This window comes from Gymnogyps californianus, chromosome 8 (genome assembly GCF_018139145.2).
Source record: "Gymnogyps californianus isolate 813 chromosome 8, ASM1813914v2, whole genome shotgun sequence".
NCBI lineage: Eukaryota > Metazoa > Chordata > Aves > Accipitriformes > Cathartidae > Gymnogyps > Gymnogyps californianus.
Window position 1 is genome coordinate 9,304,065 of NC_059478.1, and position 17,687 is coordinate 9,321,751.

The window sequence follows — 17,687 nt, forward strand, 5'->3', positions numbered from 1 at the left end:
GACATATTAAATATTCATCAAGGTTCATTGTAGCTTTCTGTTTAGTATATCCTGCTTATACTATCCTTGATGGCCAAAGTTAGAGTGGCCATGTCGAGCAGAATGTCATTTTACACTTCCCCCCCCCCCCAGCAGTAATAAGACATCCTTATTTTGTCATTTTCAAAGCAGCAGTATTTGTTTGTGTGAGGGGGAATCTGCCACATTCAAGATCCTAAGCAAAATGTAACCAAGCAAAATCATTACAATGGGAAAAGTTTTCCCATGGGAAAGAATCCATGAAAAAAATTATTCATAACCAATAATCATCTGAAAAATAAGTGGCATGACATGGCAATACACTAGAGGAAGACAACCATAAAGTAGGAAAAATCCTGCCATTTTCCAGTGGTAGGAGAAATTTTATCAATAATCTTCCACTATTTATCTGTGTCCTTCTGGTGCAGGGGAAGACTGTGATTTATTATTCGGCTCAGAAGTTAGCTTTCTTATTTGCTGAATTGTTGTGTTTACTTATTTTGGTCCTAGGTCCCAACTTTTATATTAAGAAGTCCAGGATGCCTTTATTCCATGCTCTTTTGCCTTTTAACAGAGCAGGAAAAAACACTGTACATTTGTTATTGAGTTTCCTCCTTCTGAATAACAGTAAGGAGAGGAAGGAAGTGACAACTAAAAAGAAAAAAAGCTTCCAAGCTGAGGGAAGTGTCTCTTATCATTACAATTAAGGGGGAGACTTTGGCATCAGTCTAGCTCCACTGACTTTATTTCAAACTGCGTTATTACCTGGCTTGATTTTTTCATTAAGAGTAAATAGTTGGGGGGGCTATTCTGCAGTTTTCAGAAAAACAAATATGGCAAGCATTAGCATTTCAAGGGCATTAACAAACATGAAAAAATGAGAAAGTCATACCTGAAAATCTAAGTCATTTTCCATTTCTTTCACTTACTGTGGATATTCCTACATTAACTGAGTTTATGGTAAAACTGAGAGGTGTAATCAGATTCTCAACAATTCTAAGAAAATTACACCTGTGATTCTATACAGAATAATAATCTATTATATTATTATTTTATTTTCTATTTGTAACACCAACATTAGGTTTGGTGCTTCTGTCTGTCACTGAACACAGCACATTCCAATCCATTGCTTGAGTGTTAAACATGACAGCCAAGGTTTAAATGAAAACCAAGACTAAACTGCGTTTGAGAGGACTCGGAAGTTGCAAAGCTGCTTTTAAGTAACACTAATAATAAAACACGTGTAAAGATCTACAAATATTTCCTAACAGCTATATTTTCATCAGATCTGCTGCAAACATTTTGATGTTATATATCACGTATGGAGAGAAAAGAGCCATTCTACTATTACTTTTAAAGGGATATTAGAGGTAATGTAAAGTTATGTATACACATACATATCCACATCTATTTTTACAAATATCTTACACTTAAGACAGAAAAGAATAAAAAAAGTCTTGCTTCCTTTGAGCACTTGCCTAGGCAGTGCCAACCAATAGAGAAGCTATCTTTATAAGGGAGTTGTTATCCTGTGGTTTCCAGGCCCCATTTCTCAGGCCGAGGTTAGAACAACATATATCAAGTTTTGATGACTGCTTTCAGAGTAACTCAGAGCAGCACAAAAAAGCTCAGCAGTTAATAGCAAAACTATTATTGTCATGAAACTCAGTGGGTTCTGTTTCCTGCTGCTCATATGAAACCTTCCGTCCAGATTTGGTTATCTTGGTTTGCACACTGAATTTTCTTGTGTTCAACTTGTCTTCAAGTTCATTTCAAAATTAAAGGGAAATGGTCACATATATTAAAACTCACCTGGTTTACAGTACGGCAGTACTGACATGTACAGCACACAGTCGATGGGGAATTCCAGACCTGCCAGTGTATAGGCCACACTGCAGAAATGGCAGTTTTAATCGTCTGTGGAAGTCACAGAAACAAGGCTGAAATAATTAGTTTTCACCACTGATGGGGAAATGGTGGGACATGGTAGTTACTTTGTATTTTAATAATGACATGTATTAGGAAAATCCATTCTGAGGGTGTGACAACTCCTCTTTTGAACAAAGATTATATTCAGTACTCATCTCAGTCAAGGTCTGTAGACTTCCAGACAGGTAATTAGTGAGGAACTGTACAGTGGTTTTGAATGACGAGGGCCCATCTTTCTATGTCCTGTAATTTAGATGTGAATTAGAGTAATTTCCCACACATTTTAGAGAGGAGACACATACTTAGGGACCCAAAGAGGCAGATAGGCATTTTAGTAAAACCATGGGCACCTACATAAGCTCTGTTCCTAACTCTGCAAGGAGAAGGTATGTGAAAGATTAGGCTGTTCTTAATCAAACTCGTGCACCAAAGACTTTACTAAGCATTCAGACTGGCATCCTGAATGATGCATGCCTGAAAACAGGTGCCAAGCACAGGCACTGGCAACGTGGGTGAATACATTCAGGAATATTTGTCTTGTCAAACATAAAACCACTTGTTTGTTACAAATAACTTGTTTTAACTAAAAAGCATATGATCAAAAAGGAGTTCAGTTTTCAAAGAAACCTAGTAGACTTGCATTGTAATAATGCCTTTGCCCACATTCTTCCCAGGACTGATATGCTAACTGCTCGTAGCTGGATTTCCCCAAATGCACAGAGGTGCCAGCAGTTTACAATTAGCTGCCACTCTAGTAAAGACATTTCATAGAATCATAGAATGGCTTGGATTGGAAGTGACCTTTAAAGGTCATCTAGTCCAACCCTCCTGCAATGAGCAGGGACATCTTCAACTAGATCAGGTTGCTCAGAGCCCTGTCCAACCTGACCTTGAATGTTTCCAGGGATGGGGCATCTACCACCTCTCTGGGCAACCTGTGCCAGTGCCTCACCACCCTCACTGTAGAAAATTTCCTCCTTATATCTAGTCTGAATCTACCCTCTTTTAGTTTAAAGCCATTACCCCTTGTCCCATCGCTACAGGCCCTACTAAAAAGTCTGTCCCCATCTTTCTTATAAGCCCCCTTTAAGTATTGAAAGGCTGCAATAAGGTCTCCCTGGAGCCTTCTCTTCTCCAGGCTGGACAACCCCAGCTCTCCCAGCTTGTCCTCATAAGAGAGGTGTTCCATCCCTCTGATCATTTTTGTGGCCCTCCTCTGGATCTGCTCCAGCAGGTCCATGTCTTTCCTGTACCAGGGACCCCAGAGCCGGATGCAGTACTCCAGGACCCAGAGTACTCTAGGGTGTCATGAGAGCAGAGGGGCAGAATCACCTCCCTCCACCTGCTGGCCACGCTTCTTTTGATGCAGCCCAGCATACAGTTGGCTTCCTGGGCTGCGAGCACACATTGCCGGCTCATGTCCAGCTTTTCATCTACTAGTACCCCCAAGTCCTTCTCCACAGGGCTGCTCTCAATCCCTTCATCCCCCAGCCTGTATTGATACCAGGGGTTGCCCTGACCCAGGTTCAGGACCTTGCACTTGGCCTTGTTGAACCTCATGAGGTTCACACGGGCCCACTTCTTGAGCTTGTCCAAGTCCCTCTGAATGGCATGCTGTCCCTCAGGTGTGTCAACCGCACCACTCAGCTTGGTGTCATCTGCAAACTTGCTGAGGATGCACTCAATCCCACCGTCTATGTCGTTGATGAAGATATTAAACAGTACTGGTCCCAACACAGAACCCTGAGGGACACCACTTGTCACTGATCTCTTTCTGGACATTGAGCTGTTGACCACTACTCTCTGGATGTGATTTATCACAGGCTTCTTCCTCATTAAACTAAATTGACACTAATCACCCTGCTAGCAAGTCAAAAGCCTTTCTCAGACTAAATTAGAACTTCCTAGCATTTTCATTGTCCAGGGTTAGCTTCATCTTCCTTAAGCATCTGGAGACACTCCGAATCCTCAGGTCCCTCTCCTTCTCCTCGTTTCATCATCCTCCCTTTCAGTGCTTCCTTTGCAGCTCCTATGCACACAGCAGCAACTATTTAAATACTAGTAGCATATCAGCTCTTTCCCAGCCAGCCCAGGCTCTGCGGGGATGAGTGTGCAAACTCATAAGGCACTGCCGCAGCTTTTGTTTCACTGTGCGATCAGCAGCAGGACTGGCTTTGCCTTAGAGGTCAAATGGATTGAGGGAGGCAGCATGGTTGGCAGGAAACAACCTTCTTGAGCGTCAGGGAAATCGAAGATTCAGCCGTACTATCAGGATTTGTCAGGTGCAAGTCATATGGAAGGGCAGGGAGGTAGCTTAATAGGATGGATGGGGTCTGTCCCAGTGGTACAGCTTGTAAAGTGCTGCGTTCCCACATAAAACAGCAAGTATAAGTATCAGGAAATTAGAGTCTTTCTGTTGCACACATTCTAATACCTGATAATTCAAAGTAGACAGCAGGTGAGATTCAAAGTAAATGACAGGAAATGGAACTAAACTCTCTTCCTTCCCTGGTTCATCACAAGTAGAGCTGGTTCTAAGAGAACATCACAGAAAACATCTAGCTTTTAAATCTTTATATATTTAAATTGAGACCACGTAGCTATCTTCAGTTTTCCCATTTCTGGAAGTAACTTTCTGCTACTTCACCTATATACTAGGCAAGTATTTTCAGCAGGAGATGGAGGAAATGGTAATTTGAATGATGTACTTTCAGTATGCGGTTCTCATTCAAAAAAGTCAAGTTGGAAACCTGTATTAATTTCTACAATTACTGTTCTTTCCTAAGCAGGACTCTTCTACCTGAATTAGACTTCTATAGTGTGGCTTTCATTCATTAGTTATAGATAGGATCTCAGGATAGATCAGCTTGGAAAGGAACTGAGGAGGTTTCTAGTCCAACCCCCTGCTCCAAGCAGGATCAGCTATGACCTTAGACCAGGTTGCTCAGGGCTTTATCCAGTCTGGTCTGGAAAATCTTCAAGGATGGAGATGGCCCAGCCCCCGGGCAGCCTGCTCCACTGCTTGACTGCCCTTAAGGGGGAAAAATTTTCTGTATATCCATGAACTGCTCTTGTACCAACATGCATCCATTGTCTCTTATACTCCCACCCCACACTGTTGAGAGAGCCTGATTTCATCTTCTTGATAACCCCCCTATAACGATGCTTTCCAACAGCATCCCTATGCACCTGGACAACATTTCTAAATTCCTCCTTTGTAGCCTGTCCGTTCTTCCACCCCCTGTATGCTGCTTTTTTGAATCTGAGCTCTGTCATGAGTTCCCTGCTTAGCCAAGATAGTCTCCTGATATATCTGCTTGTTTTCTTGAGTCTTAGGACAGAACCTTCTTGTGTCTGGAGTGGCTTCCAGTAACAAGGCAATCTTTGGATGAACCCGTCCCTGTGAGGATTTTTTTTGGTCAAAGTGAAAGCAGTATCTGAGCCTGCACTGATGTGATAATTCAGCTAGGAAATTTATAACGCCAAATATAAAACAGACACTTGAAACTGTAATTCTACAGAAAAGTCTTTATCAGCATAACTCCACTTAATGCTTCAGTAATATTTTTCGTGTTTAAAAGTGCCTAAAAATATTTTCTAAATGGAAGCCAAGAGTTTTATCTTGCTGTCTTTGTTCAATCAAACCGTTTGTTATTTTAAAAGTGAAGGATACAGAATTTTACCGTCTTTTAGAACAGTAAGAGAGAAAAAGCATCTGATTTTTCTCCATTAAGATTCAGGTGAAATTGAAGCCTGAAAATTTCAAAAGCTAAACTTGTATTGTGCTCACATATCACATTTCCATGTTGACAGCGAAAACACTCAGCAAACTCTGCTTCATACCCCACTGCCTCAGGCCCTGTTCTCACATTTTTTTGCTTAATAATACCCAAGAAACAATGCATTGGCTCAGTGCATCAGTGTGCGACTGCATAAAAATGTGAGTAGGTAATCAGAAATGTGTGCGTTTCCCAGATGGTGCGTGATGAACACATTTCCTGCACTGCTGAACATCAGACACAGGAAGCATCACCATCAGCACCCAAAAGTCACTGTACTGCATTTTTTCTCTCTCTCTTTTTTTTTTTGTTTTCAATCCAGGTGTCAGTCAGTATGGCTGAGAACCAAAAGTCCCCTGATTTCACAGAAATAAAACAGTTAATTTATTTCAGATGGAAAGCCCCAGAATGAAAAGGATCTGATTTCTGATAAACTGTATAAGCTTATTACACTCTAATTAAGAAATGGTCATAAGAAAAAGGAGGGTTACTGGGTATACGTGTCTCAGAGTGACATGTGCTTCAGTATCATGAGGAAATATACATATAATTCCTTGCACTGACTCTATGGTATATACACGATTGTTAATGCTAACAACATTTATGATAAAATATTGTTAAAATTTTTCTGTAAAGATAAATCATAGAAGTTCGAAAAGATGCCATAGAGAAAATAGTAACTGTAAGAACAACTTATATTCAGCAATGTTTTTTATTGGAGACTTCCAATAGCTAATGGTGACTCACAACAGCCACATGAAGTAGCCAGAGAAGTTAGTAACATGATGGAAGTCACACAAGCTGGGAGCTCAGTGCCCATGGAAACATGTAGAGGTTGAGACAGACAAAGGAAAAACCTGTCGTAATCTCTTTACAGAGCTAGTAGGCATACCAGAATGGATGCAGGGAATGGACTATATTTTAGTCTCCATATGATCCATAAAAACAGGGAACACTTCACTTGTAGGCTCTCCACAGTGATTTCAAGAGCTCCTGCCAGGTCTCCCCTTCACTGTCATGGTAAAAAAAACTCCACAAGGTCCTCTACAGAAGCTAGGGGAACCCCTAAAAAAATCCCCTAAAAGTATTCTGTAGATACTTCAGAAGTAGACAGGGCAATTTTGGACACAACTGGCAGTTTGCAGGAGAGTTTCTGTGAAGCCATTTTATACTGAGGAAGTGAAAGAGCTAAAACAGAATTTAGGAAAGCTCTGGTCACTTGCCCTCCAGAGTCAAGTCTCTGGCTCTGTCCATGCATGAGCTGAAACATTGAGCTAAGTATGTCCTTTACTCCTTTTATGCTGCCCACAGAACAAATGCAACAAGGCTTTTTCAAGTGGAAGATTGTTACCCAAAGTTTAAGTTGTGGCACTGCTTGCTCTAGGTTGGCATTAGACTTCAGATATTTTTCAAATATAAAAGTCCTCTTGTATTTTGAGAAGTCTGGTGCCATTCATCCCTGGTTATGCCTTACTGGTTGCAAAAACAAAACTACCATTGATTTACTTAGGAATGAAAGCTAACATTGGGAACATCTGAAAGTTCAAACCAAAGAAATATCTCACCAAAAAAACCCAATTCTCAATCAAATCTGTCCAACACCAAGAATGAGACCACTAAAACCAGTAGCAAGATATTAATCTCAGTGGCTTCAGGATCTCATTCCAGAAAACATTCACTTGTACCAGAAATTAGATCTAAAAGAAAATTCATAATGGATACCATCACTCCATTACGGATCAACTACATATTAAAGAAAATTTTAATGTTCCAAAATATTATCCCTGCAGCTCAAAAGCGCCCCCCCCCCCTTTTTTTGTAAAATGAACACTATTTCCTCTCACATAGAAACTAGTTTCTATTTCCTTTAAGTGCCTCTTTTGCTTGAGAGATGGATTATCAGTAGTTTACCTCTTTAGGTCATGTACAAGACAGAAGCATTTCAAAGAAATCACTTGTTTTCATAGTTAAGTTAAAGCTCAGCTACGTGACCGGCAAGTGGATATTCTGCAATGGGCAGCATTGCTTGACTGAGCACTTGAGCTCAGCGCTCCAGCCCAGCACAGATTTGGCCAGCTAACTCCAGAGAAATGTATGATGAACAGCAAGAGTACTACAGTAAAGCTAAAAATTGGCCATACATGGAAGGTAACAGCTTGCCTAAGCCAAAATGTAACATTCAGAAACAAAACTGGGCTGAGATGGAGAATGAATGAGGATAAGGCCAGTTAAGAGCAACCAAAAAGAAACCTAAAAGCAGAAGTCAGAAGGAGAAGCTTGAAATCGTTTACACTAGCAAGTGGGACTTAGAGAGTTCATGGGACTTTTTATCCTCTTCACTTTAACTAAACTTGTCCAGTGTTGTAATCTTGGAAATTCTCTCACTTTTTTCTCTCTTGCATTCTACAAAGTGGTTGCTGGAAAGAATGGAAAACAATGCATGGAAACAGGTGGAATACTAGCAAGTATTTGCAAGTTTCTTCTGTGCACATTAAGCGTCTTCTGTGCACATTAAGAAGTTAGATCAATTACTCATCACAAACCTACAAGAGATCTGGAAAACAGTAACAAACAGCTGGTGATAGCCAGCTGTGCTGCTGTTGCTGCTCTGCCCTTTTATTGGACAGAGTCAAATGAGGTGATGCCAACCTTAGGACAAAGGGTTCTGATCAAATGATAGGGTTATTCTAATAAGCCCTAAAACTGTAAGGCTCAAAATATACTTTTTGCAATTTCCTGTAATAATAATAGAAGAAAAGGAGACTAATTATTAAACAAGAAAGTATTTCAAGCAGCAATTAGCCATCATGCTCTGTGTGAAGTAGAGCAAAGTATTATACAGGTAGATTAAGATGGTGGGAGATGAGACAGGTCCGTTACCAACCATCTCATGATGAAACAGAAAAAAATGCAGCAAATTAGGAGGACAGAAGTTATGTAAAAAGCTTTCCACTGGGTCAGGACATAACTATTCCTCATGGTATCATGTTAAATCCCATCAGAGCCTGGACTACACTTCTGTCTACAGGAAACAAAGATAGTGAGCCTGAATATGGATGAACACATAAGATTTTGACGTATTGTATTTTTAAAGTTAAGAATAAGTAGCACTTTCAACACTACAAATGTCAAGTCAGGGTATTCAGAACAATAGAATCATGCAAGCTGGAAGGGACCAACATCTAGTCCATCTGTGGGATCTAGTCCAACTCCTGCTCAAAGCAGGATCCTCTACAATAACTATATTCACAGTTAGCAAAATATTTTTAATTTAGGAAATTCCATGCAGGTGTTTTCCGGGTTTCCTGTGGTCTACAGAAGCAGAACATAAGTAATAAAAAAATTCTTGTCAGCCCTATTAATCTTATAGTTTCTCTTTTTCCTCTCACTTTAAGACATACCTAAGTCTTGCAGACATTTTTCCCATTCTTGAAATCGGGTAACTAGCACTGGGCTCAAAAAAAAAAAAAAATCTTAAAGATGAGTAGGCTTGTATAGAAAGAGTGAATCAGAGTCAGTGAAATATTCCGTCAAGAGAAAAAAGGATGCCTTGAAGATCAGAGTTACTCAGAGGAAGAAAGTAATTGTCCATGGTGGAAAAAAAAAAAAAAAAAGGAAATGTGAATAATAATCAAACTCTCATGTTGAGATATCTGCTACTGAATGCAGGAGGCTTTGGTTTTGCAGAGTTTGAGCAAGGTTTACAGGAGAAAGTGAGGATATTGTTGCTTTACATTGTCTTTACACCTCCTATGACCCTAAGGTAGAACTTTAGGTGCCACAGTTCTTCCTAGATACACATAGTTCATCCCTTCTCCAAATCGGATACTCATAACTCCCAGTCTTCTTTCTACTTTTGCCAATCTTACGTGAATCTTTACGCACGTTGACAAGTAGACCTGGCTTAGAGTGAACCAGAGAGGCAGCATTGATCTTCTTTGCACAGGGATAAAGAGCAGCAGTAGTAGTCCAGAGACTGGAGCTTACTGATTTGGAAGACTGGAGAGGACTCTCAGATGACAGCTTAGAGGGTCAGGACATAACATTAGTATATTAAGAGCATTATAAATTCAGAATATGAGAACAGCAGAACGTAAGAACATCAGCTAATACCAGGTGGTCTGCTTGGTAACCACAACTTTTTCCTCCTTTACAGTACAGTACTCCACCTATTCCTCCTTCCCTTTTGACTGCCTTCAAGTCCAGTAGCACCAGGATCCTGAAAGCACAGGCTACTACCTACCCCAGAGCCCAGTAGTGTAATATCTTCCAAGGGGCTACATACAATTTTTCCACAAGTAGGCATTTTTCTTGAATGTACTTTACCTCCCACCTTTTCCAAACTTCCTCCAACCTGTAGCAGATGCAGCCAAAAAAAATTCTCCTGCATTTATTTCTGTTGGTGTCTGTTACCATCAAAATATTCTTGAGCGCATTCAGTGCAACATTATCAAGAAAAGTAATATCATCTCCTATTGATCTCCCAACAAGAACATCAAAAGTAGAATAGGCTGTACAGAGATGAAGCTGGAAAAGACTTCAGACTCACAGAAGTTTGTCAGATATAAGCCAAGGTAATTCATGCAATGTGCCAGAAACAAGCTTGTGGCCTCTGCAGAGGCCTCATTTCAGAATCCTTTAAGATAGCAAGGCCAAAGCTTACAGTGAAATTAATCTATTTCACCCTACAAACTTATCTAATACTAACATAACTGATCTCCTCTACCAAATAAAGTACCTGGAAAACAATCAAATATTGTGTGACAGCAGCATTACCTTGATATAAGTGACAAGAATACTATTCTTTATTTACTCAGAAGAATATTTATTGCAAGAAGGTGAAGTACAAAGTCCATGTAGTAGCACATGATAATCCCTTTCTAGAGGAAGGTCCGAAGCAACACCTGTAACATGCATTGATATGTTTAACAAATCCCAAAGGTAAAGATAGTAACTTCATTTTAAATGGAGAACAGACATTCCTTGTCTGGTAAGCAAACTGTCAACAGTCCTGCATTGATAATAGGCACAAACAAGCAAACCATCCTGTTCTTCAGGGGAGCAACTCTATCTAGGCCATCTTAGACTCACAGAACCTAACTGGTGGCTTACTTATACCTGCTTGTAATTGTAAGTTCAAGACATTACCCCCCTTTTAGCCTGAGGCTACAAACTACAGAGAGAGGTGGTAGGGAATAGGGATTTTCCCTTGATGTAACTTTTGTCTGTTGCCTTTTACCCTTTTATTGCACCCTTCTGAGAAGAGTTTGGATGCAGCGTCTATATAACCCTCCCAGTAATTCACTGAGGACAGCTACTAACTGAAGAAACACAATGAGACACTGAGGGGGCTGAATGTCAAAAACCAGCATACTAGGTATGAAAACAAATATGGTACTGATAACATCTCTTCCTTTTTAGCCTTGTTCAGGGGGGTTAAGAGCAGTTAGTAAATATCTCTGCCTTACAAAGGTCAGTGTTTACCTGATAGCATGGAGATAAATGTTTCCTGCCGTACAACCTATGCAGACACATTTATGTCACTGCTAATATTCAGAGCATCAGTAGCCTCCTGTGGTTAAAACCACCCTGTCCTTGCATGCCTATCTGTCTGCAGGCAGCTTTCAGTCTTCCTGAGTCCTTTGTATCACAGTCCACTATGAAACTGTAGATATGTGAGCAAGTTCTCAGTTACCGTGATCATATGCAGCCCTGTACAAATCATTCATGAGCTATTTATAAGTAATCAAAGTTGTATGCATTGTTTAATAAAACAAAATCTTTGAAACTTCCCAGAAAACAAACCCCAACAAACAAGCAGAAATTGGGATGCCCAGGGATCAGATTAAGTATTTAAACCTCTAAATCATCAACCCAGACAGGTAAATAGAGGATAACAATTAATTCTTCATCTTGCTTTGTATCCGTGGTTTCTTCTTCGCAGTGGAACTCAAGTGTGTACAAAGAGCACACACCTCCGTCAAACACGTTGTAATGTTCACATTGTCTTTACAAACAACTGCTCTTTAACTTTAATCAATCTTTATACATGCCAAATCACTTAAAATTATGGAGGCATTCCTGAAATATGGCAGTGTGCTTCCAAATAATCTGACTTGGAAAAATTAAACCAAATTAAATAAGTTCTTGCTGCTTCAAAACCCTTTCCTATGAAAATCACTTTTAAATATTTTCACAGCACATGTGTCTAAACAAACCAGCTACCTCTATCTAACATAGTATTCTGGTTTGAAGAGCAACTGGTGACTTGCAAATAGCTTGTTGCATATGGAACCTTAATACTGGCATATCTTAAAGTACTTTTTTCTAATATCCCATTGAGCCCATCTAATCAATTGCAAAGTATGAAATTCAGAACACAAGGCATGTAGCCTGTTGTAAAGATAAAACTGCAGTGTTTGCAGCCCATTTGATAAAACCAAGAAGTACTTCTGATTTGAAAGTACCAATCAGAAAGGGACAAGAATTCAAAGGTCTAGAGGGGATTTTTTTTTTGGTAACACAGACATACACAGACACACAAAACAAACCCAAAGTAATTCAGTCTCATCCGGTTTAACCTCAACCACGAGACATCGCTGTCTGTTTTCTTTCTCAAAAGACTCACGTCACTGTGCACTGAAAAAAGGGAACTTCCACAGTTTGTGGTGAGGATACATGATAAACAGATCTGTTCACACCAACTAGCAGGGCTGCCTGCGTCAATAAAAGGCGGTAGCAGAGGCAGCGAACTGACATTTGGTGCTTGGAGGATTATCGTTGCAAAAGTCGCTTTACATTAGAGTTCAGTAAAATGCCAGGATTTTTTTTTCCCCACAACAACATGACTGAATTAAATGGAAGAGAAGACTGCAAGCTTGCAGAAGGCAAAATCCATAAAAAGAAGCAAAAGACTTTGTAAGTATATACATCTTAGTATAAACTTTAATGTATTAGAAGTGAGAATAACACTAGAATCTTGAAGATTAAGAATTAGCACCATGTTTCGGGCTAAATGACTGCAAAGCCTGCTCAAAGCCCAGGACTATAGCATCATTAGAAGCGGCTTGAGCTGATGCATACCAATTACTTGATTCCCTTAAGTAATTAGTCTTTTCAAAAAAAAAAAAATTACTTGGATATGTAACTTCCAAGACTTCAGTCATAGAATGGAGCTGTCTGCCTCTGTTTAAAAGTTTTAAGAAATTTAAGTAGAATTGAAATGCAACGGCAATTTTAATGGATTACAAAAATGTCTGTTCATGGGTTTCAGTGGTGCAGATCTCAAAAATTATTTGAAGTGCATGGTACCACATATGGAATCTGGGATCAAGACTTCTAACTCCAGAAATGTCATGTAAGTACTGAGATACACTAAGTTATAACAAAATATAACTATAGCTAGATTACTATATAGTAAACTATTTTATTAATTTCTAAACTACTTCTAGAAAAAAATTATAATAATGCCTAGAATTTCCAAAATACGAAAGAGGTGAACATAGGAAGTAGAAACTGTTCATGGAGTTAAGGATCTTTTCTTAGTGATGTGATATGTTTGCATCAAATAGTGAGGGAGAAGACACCTCAGTTAAATCTATTTTCTTCAGAGGGACATTGTATCCATTCTCTAAAGATTTACAAGAAATGATGCTTCACACTTAATTGAAGAGCAGGGGTATTACTGTTCTTATTTCAAGAATATGGAAACAGAAGTACAGTAACAAAATTTTTTGGTCATAGTTACAGTAAAAGCTTATCTTTCTGGGGACAGAATTCAGGATAACATCATAGTTCCTTGTTTTTCCATCTTTCTGATTATTTTTCTCAATGTGGGCTTGCCTCTAGGGTCTCAGATTATGAGAAAGCCATAAATTTAATAAATACCTGGTACATATTCCTAGAATAGAATAATAAATTATAAAATTTGTCTCCTTTAAACATGCAAACAAAACCACATGGTTTCTTGCCTAAAGTCTTTTCTTTTTCTTGTCATCTTAGGCTTTCTGCAGAGGAAGTAATACAGTGGTCCCAGTCTTTGGAAAAGCTCTTGGCCAGCCAAAGTAAGTCTATTACTTCAGTATGACTTTGTTCTTATTCTGAGGACAAAATTTTATCTAGTCTTGCAAACAGGCAAAGCCGTAGCTATGCTACATTCTGCAAACACTGCCAGAGAATGGCCAGTTGCAGTTCAGTTATGTACAGCTCCAGTGTAACATGGCTACTGTTACAGCTTTGCTTCCAAGGTTTTTTTTTTTCCTTCCATTTCCTACTCCCAGTATAGCAAATAACCCCCAAATACCTCAATTCAGTGCTTTTTGATCAGTCTTCCGTCCTTACATAACACATCAGTTTAATTTGGAATGTTCTCTCCACTTGTACCCTAAGACAATCCATTTAGGGAGGACTAGAATCCATTGATGTATTTTGGTACCCAGGGTCTAGATCTAAAACCACTGAACATAATTAGGAAGACTCCCATCACCCTTAATGTTAGAGTATCTGTAGTATGTTGAAGAAGGGAAGAACAGTGTATTTTGGCAAGATTTTATAACAGAGATTTCAATATAACACCTGCTGTTTATTTTATCCTGCCTGGTCACAAATATCATGCTATAAATGATGATGTATTTGTGTTGGCTTTAGGTGGTCAAGCTGTCTTTCGGGAGTTCCTGAAGTCAGAGTTCAGCGAGGAAAACATCGAGTTCTGGTTGGCTTGTGAGGATTACAAGAAAACCAAGTCTGATCACTTACATGGCAAAGCAGAGAGGATTTATGAGGAGTTTGTTCAGTCAGATGCTGTTAAACAGGTTTGTACAAAGTTAATCTGTGTAGTGTTACAGTACAAGATTCTGGAAAATCAGAAGATAGAAGTGTAGCTTCACTGAGCAGCTCATACATTCATTCAGTTACATAGGACGAAGACACAGATGCATGTTTTTATGAGCGTACTTGCATCATTACTGTCTTCAGCCATGAGATTATCAGATCTCACAAGTAGAGTCACACGATACAGGCCAGTGCTTGGGAGCACCGCTAGCAGAAGCTCAGCGGAGGCACCAGCGGCTCAGCACATGATGCTGTTCTCTGAGTCATCCCAGTTTGAATTACTGCCAGTGTTGGGAGTCAGATACTTAGAGCTTTGCTAGTAGTAGAGCCATGGAATATTTCTTGTCTGTTAAAATATGTGGACATTCTGGGGAATTAAAAGTTGTATATGTTGATCATATTTCAAACTGGAGACTCATTCTACACAAGATTTCTCCTACTGTTTTAATTGGAGGTTTAATTGGAGGTTGTTCCTCTACTTCATTGTTGAGTTGCATTACTTCTGACTCCATAAGAAACTGCATTTCTATAGTGAGTAGCAATTTTTGTGCATAACTGGGATATAAGAGTTAAAATTTCCTCGTTTTGCAGTTCTGATATTGAACTATCACATTGAGTTCTAAGGCTGCAAATCTGTTTATTGACAAAACAAAGTGATAGATAGAGACTAAGACATTTTTAAGATGTTAATGGCATTTGGTTTTCATTTTCCAGATCAATATTGACTATCAGATGAGGGAAGCAACAGCCAAGAGGGCTCAAGACCCAACTCACACAAGTTTTGATGAAGCCCAGAAAACCGTGTACATCCTTATGGAAAGGGATTCATACCCCAGATTTTTGAAATCCAAAGCCTACCTGAACCTTTTGAACCAGCTGCAAACCAACACTTCGAAATGAAGTGTTTGAGGCAGTGAATAGCCAACTAGAGTCTGTGTCAAATATACTGTGGAGAGATCCTTCAGAGTGGTTGGATCTCGGCAAGGAGAACCCCCCCTTGGGAGGAGGGGTACGAGGGAGATGCGTACAGCTCCACAGCCAAAAGAAGGCAGGATAAAAGCTGGCAAGACTGTTACAAGGGTGAGAGCAGCACAGGGAGAAAATCCTTTCCTCCCACATGCCATGGAGGCAAGACAGGATATAGATACTATTTATTGTTTGAACTACAACTGTGAACATTGAACCAAGTCTTAGATCCCAGAGAACTGCTGATTATTAGGAAGTGCAAGACTAGCAAGCTGAGTGTTGGGAAAAGATTGTCAAGTTCAGAAGAAAAATAAGGATGACTGAATTTTGTGCATAACAAGAAAATGCCCAGACAAGACTGATTAATGGCTTTTTTTTAATCTGTGAAGTGTTAATAAGTGTGAGTGCAGCTCCATGATGCTATTGTGCTATGTAAATATATTATAAATTGACTTGTCTTAAAACTGATATATTTTAAATTATATAAGAATTATATAAGCTGTTTACTAAATTTGTATTCAACAGGCAGGTATGTAGCATCTTTTCTGTTTAATTTATTGCAAAATAATAAGCAACTCTCCAATCAAATCTACTTAAAAATAAAGTTTTATGGTCATTTTACATCTTCTTTTAAGTGATCTTTCCATCATAATTACTGAAGTATTGAAACACATGGTTCCCTTCTCTCCCACTATGCCACTACTTCCCATCTCCTCATCCAAATATTAATTTTCCTTACACCACCTTTTCTCCTTTTTTACCCATTTTACACAATCATAATCTTAGTTATCTGGAGTAGGTGATCCTGACCTACATAGACCAGTCCTCACAACTCCCAAAAAGAAAACAAACCAAAAAAAAAAAAAAAAAAAAAGAGAGAGAGAAGCAGGTCTAAATTTCATTCCTATTTTTCATACTCCCCCAGCTACCAGCACCCAAGTCAAGTCTCAAATATAGAAAACATTTAATCACTGACCCCACAGTTCAATCAGCTTTGATACTGATGTGTTGAGCACAGCAGATCACCCACGCTTGCTTATGTAGAGAGGCAGTAACTGGTGAGACTCTCTAGCAGTCACATTCCTTGTGATATTAGTACTACTCAACCTAATCTTGGCAAGATCCAGACTCAAATTTACAATACCAATACTAGCATCAAAGATCATTTAATTTCACTGCAAATGTTGTATTACATTTACTCTGAAAAATCGCAATTTTATGAGTAGCCTATACCACAGTGGGTAGTGATGAGAACTAAAGTGAAAGAAGAAAAGTTGCAATTATACTTGAACTATGTAACTACAAATATGGGCACTACCAAATCTGAAGTGTTTAAGACCTTGTGACATTACAGTTCATAATGAAAATAAATCAAAGCGTGCCCTGGTCGTAATGAGTTACTATCATGAGACACAGCTATCACATGGGTGGCAATACAAGATTTTATGTCTCCCTTGCAGATTTTCCATTTTCCAAAATAACGTGAGCTTAGTCAGGCACACTCCACTATTCCATACCAAATGGAGAAGCTGTAAACCCACAGACGTCACTTCATGGGGAGAGCAGACCGTGTTCATACTGCCACCCTTTGGGGACCTTGGGACCTCCAAGGGAGGACAAAATCTTCAGTGTTACAAGCAAAACTCCGCTGGAAGGAACATAGCTAAGTGGCAGTTGCTGCCAACTTCCACCATCACCTACTGCTGTAGCTGGAAGCCACTGCATGTCACATCTTCCTACTTTCAAGGCCAGTAAATGCAGAACAAAAGAATCTAGTGTTGCAGTATTATTTTCCTTTTGTTAAATATGTATACCTGGGGGAGCGTCTGACTGCAAAACCTGAATGCTCCTGAAACAATGTAAACCAGTCCCCAGTTGGCTCTCTCTTACATGAATTAATTTTCCAGGATCAGTAAGAAATAAATCTAATTCCTGTGAAGTAGGAGTAACAACTGTGCCTCCCACACAAGGGGCATCCTCATGTTTGTTCTGACGCAGTTAACATGGACCAAATGTCACTGTTTGCATAGCTTCAACCTCACAGAAGACAAAAGAGAACTATGAAATATCAGCTACCCTCTAAACAGACACTGCCTTCAAGTAACATTATTCTTTTGACTGTACATCCCTTAAATTGGTATGGGCCCAGTCTTCACTTACTCCCCC

The 17,687-nt window shown here is 39.4% G+C and overlaps 1 protein-coding gene across 1 annotated transcript; it reads left to right on the plus strand.

The window, feature by feature from the left end:
* The first annotated feature begins 12,520 nt into the window (after positions 1 to 12,520).
* Positions 12,521 to 16,131, plus strand: RGS1 (regulator of G protein signaling 1). Its single transcript, XM_050900542.1, has 5 exons — positions 12,521 to 12,644; positions 13,000 to 13,083; positions 13,728 to 13,789; positions 14,373 to 14,536; positions 15,270 to 16,131. The coding sequence occupies exons 1-5, from the start codon at positions 12,541 to 12,543 to the stop codon at positions 15,453 to 15,455; spliced, it is 600 nt and encodes a 199-aa protein (XP_050756499.1). The 5' UTR covers positions 12,521 to 12,540; the 3' UTR covers positions 15,456 to 16,131.
* The last annotated feature ends 1,556 nt before the right edge of the window (positions 16,132 to 17,687 follow it).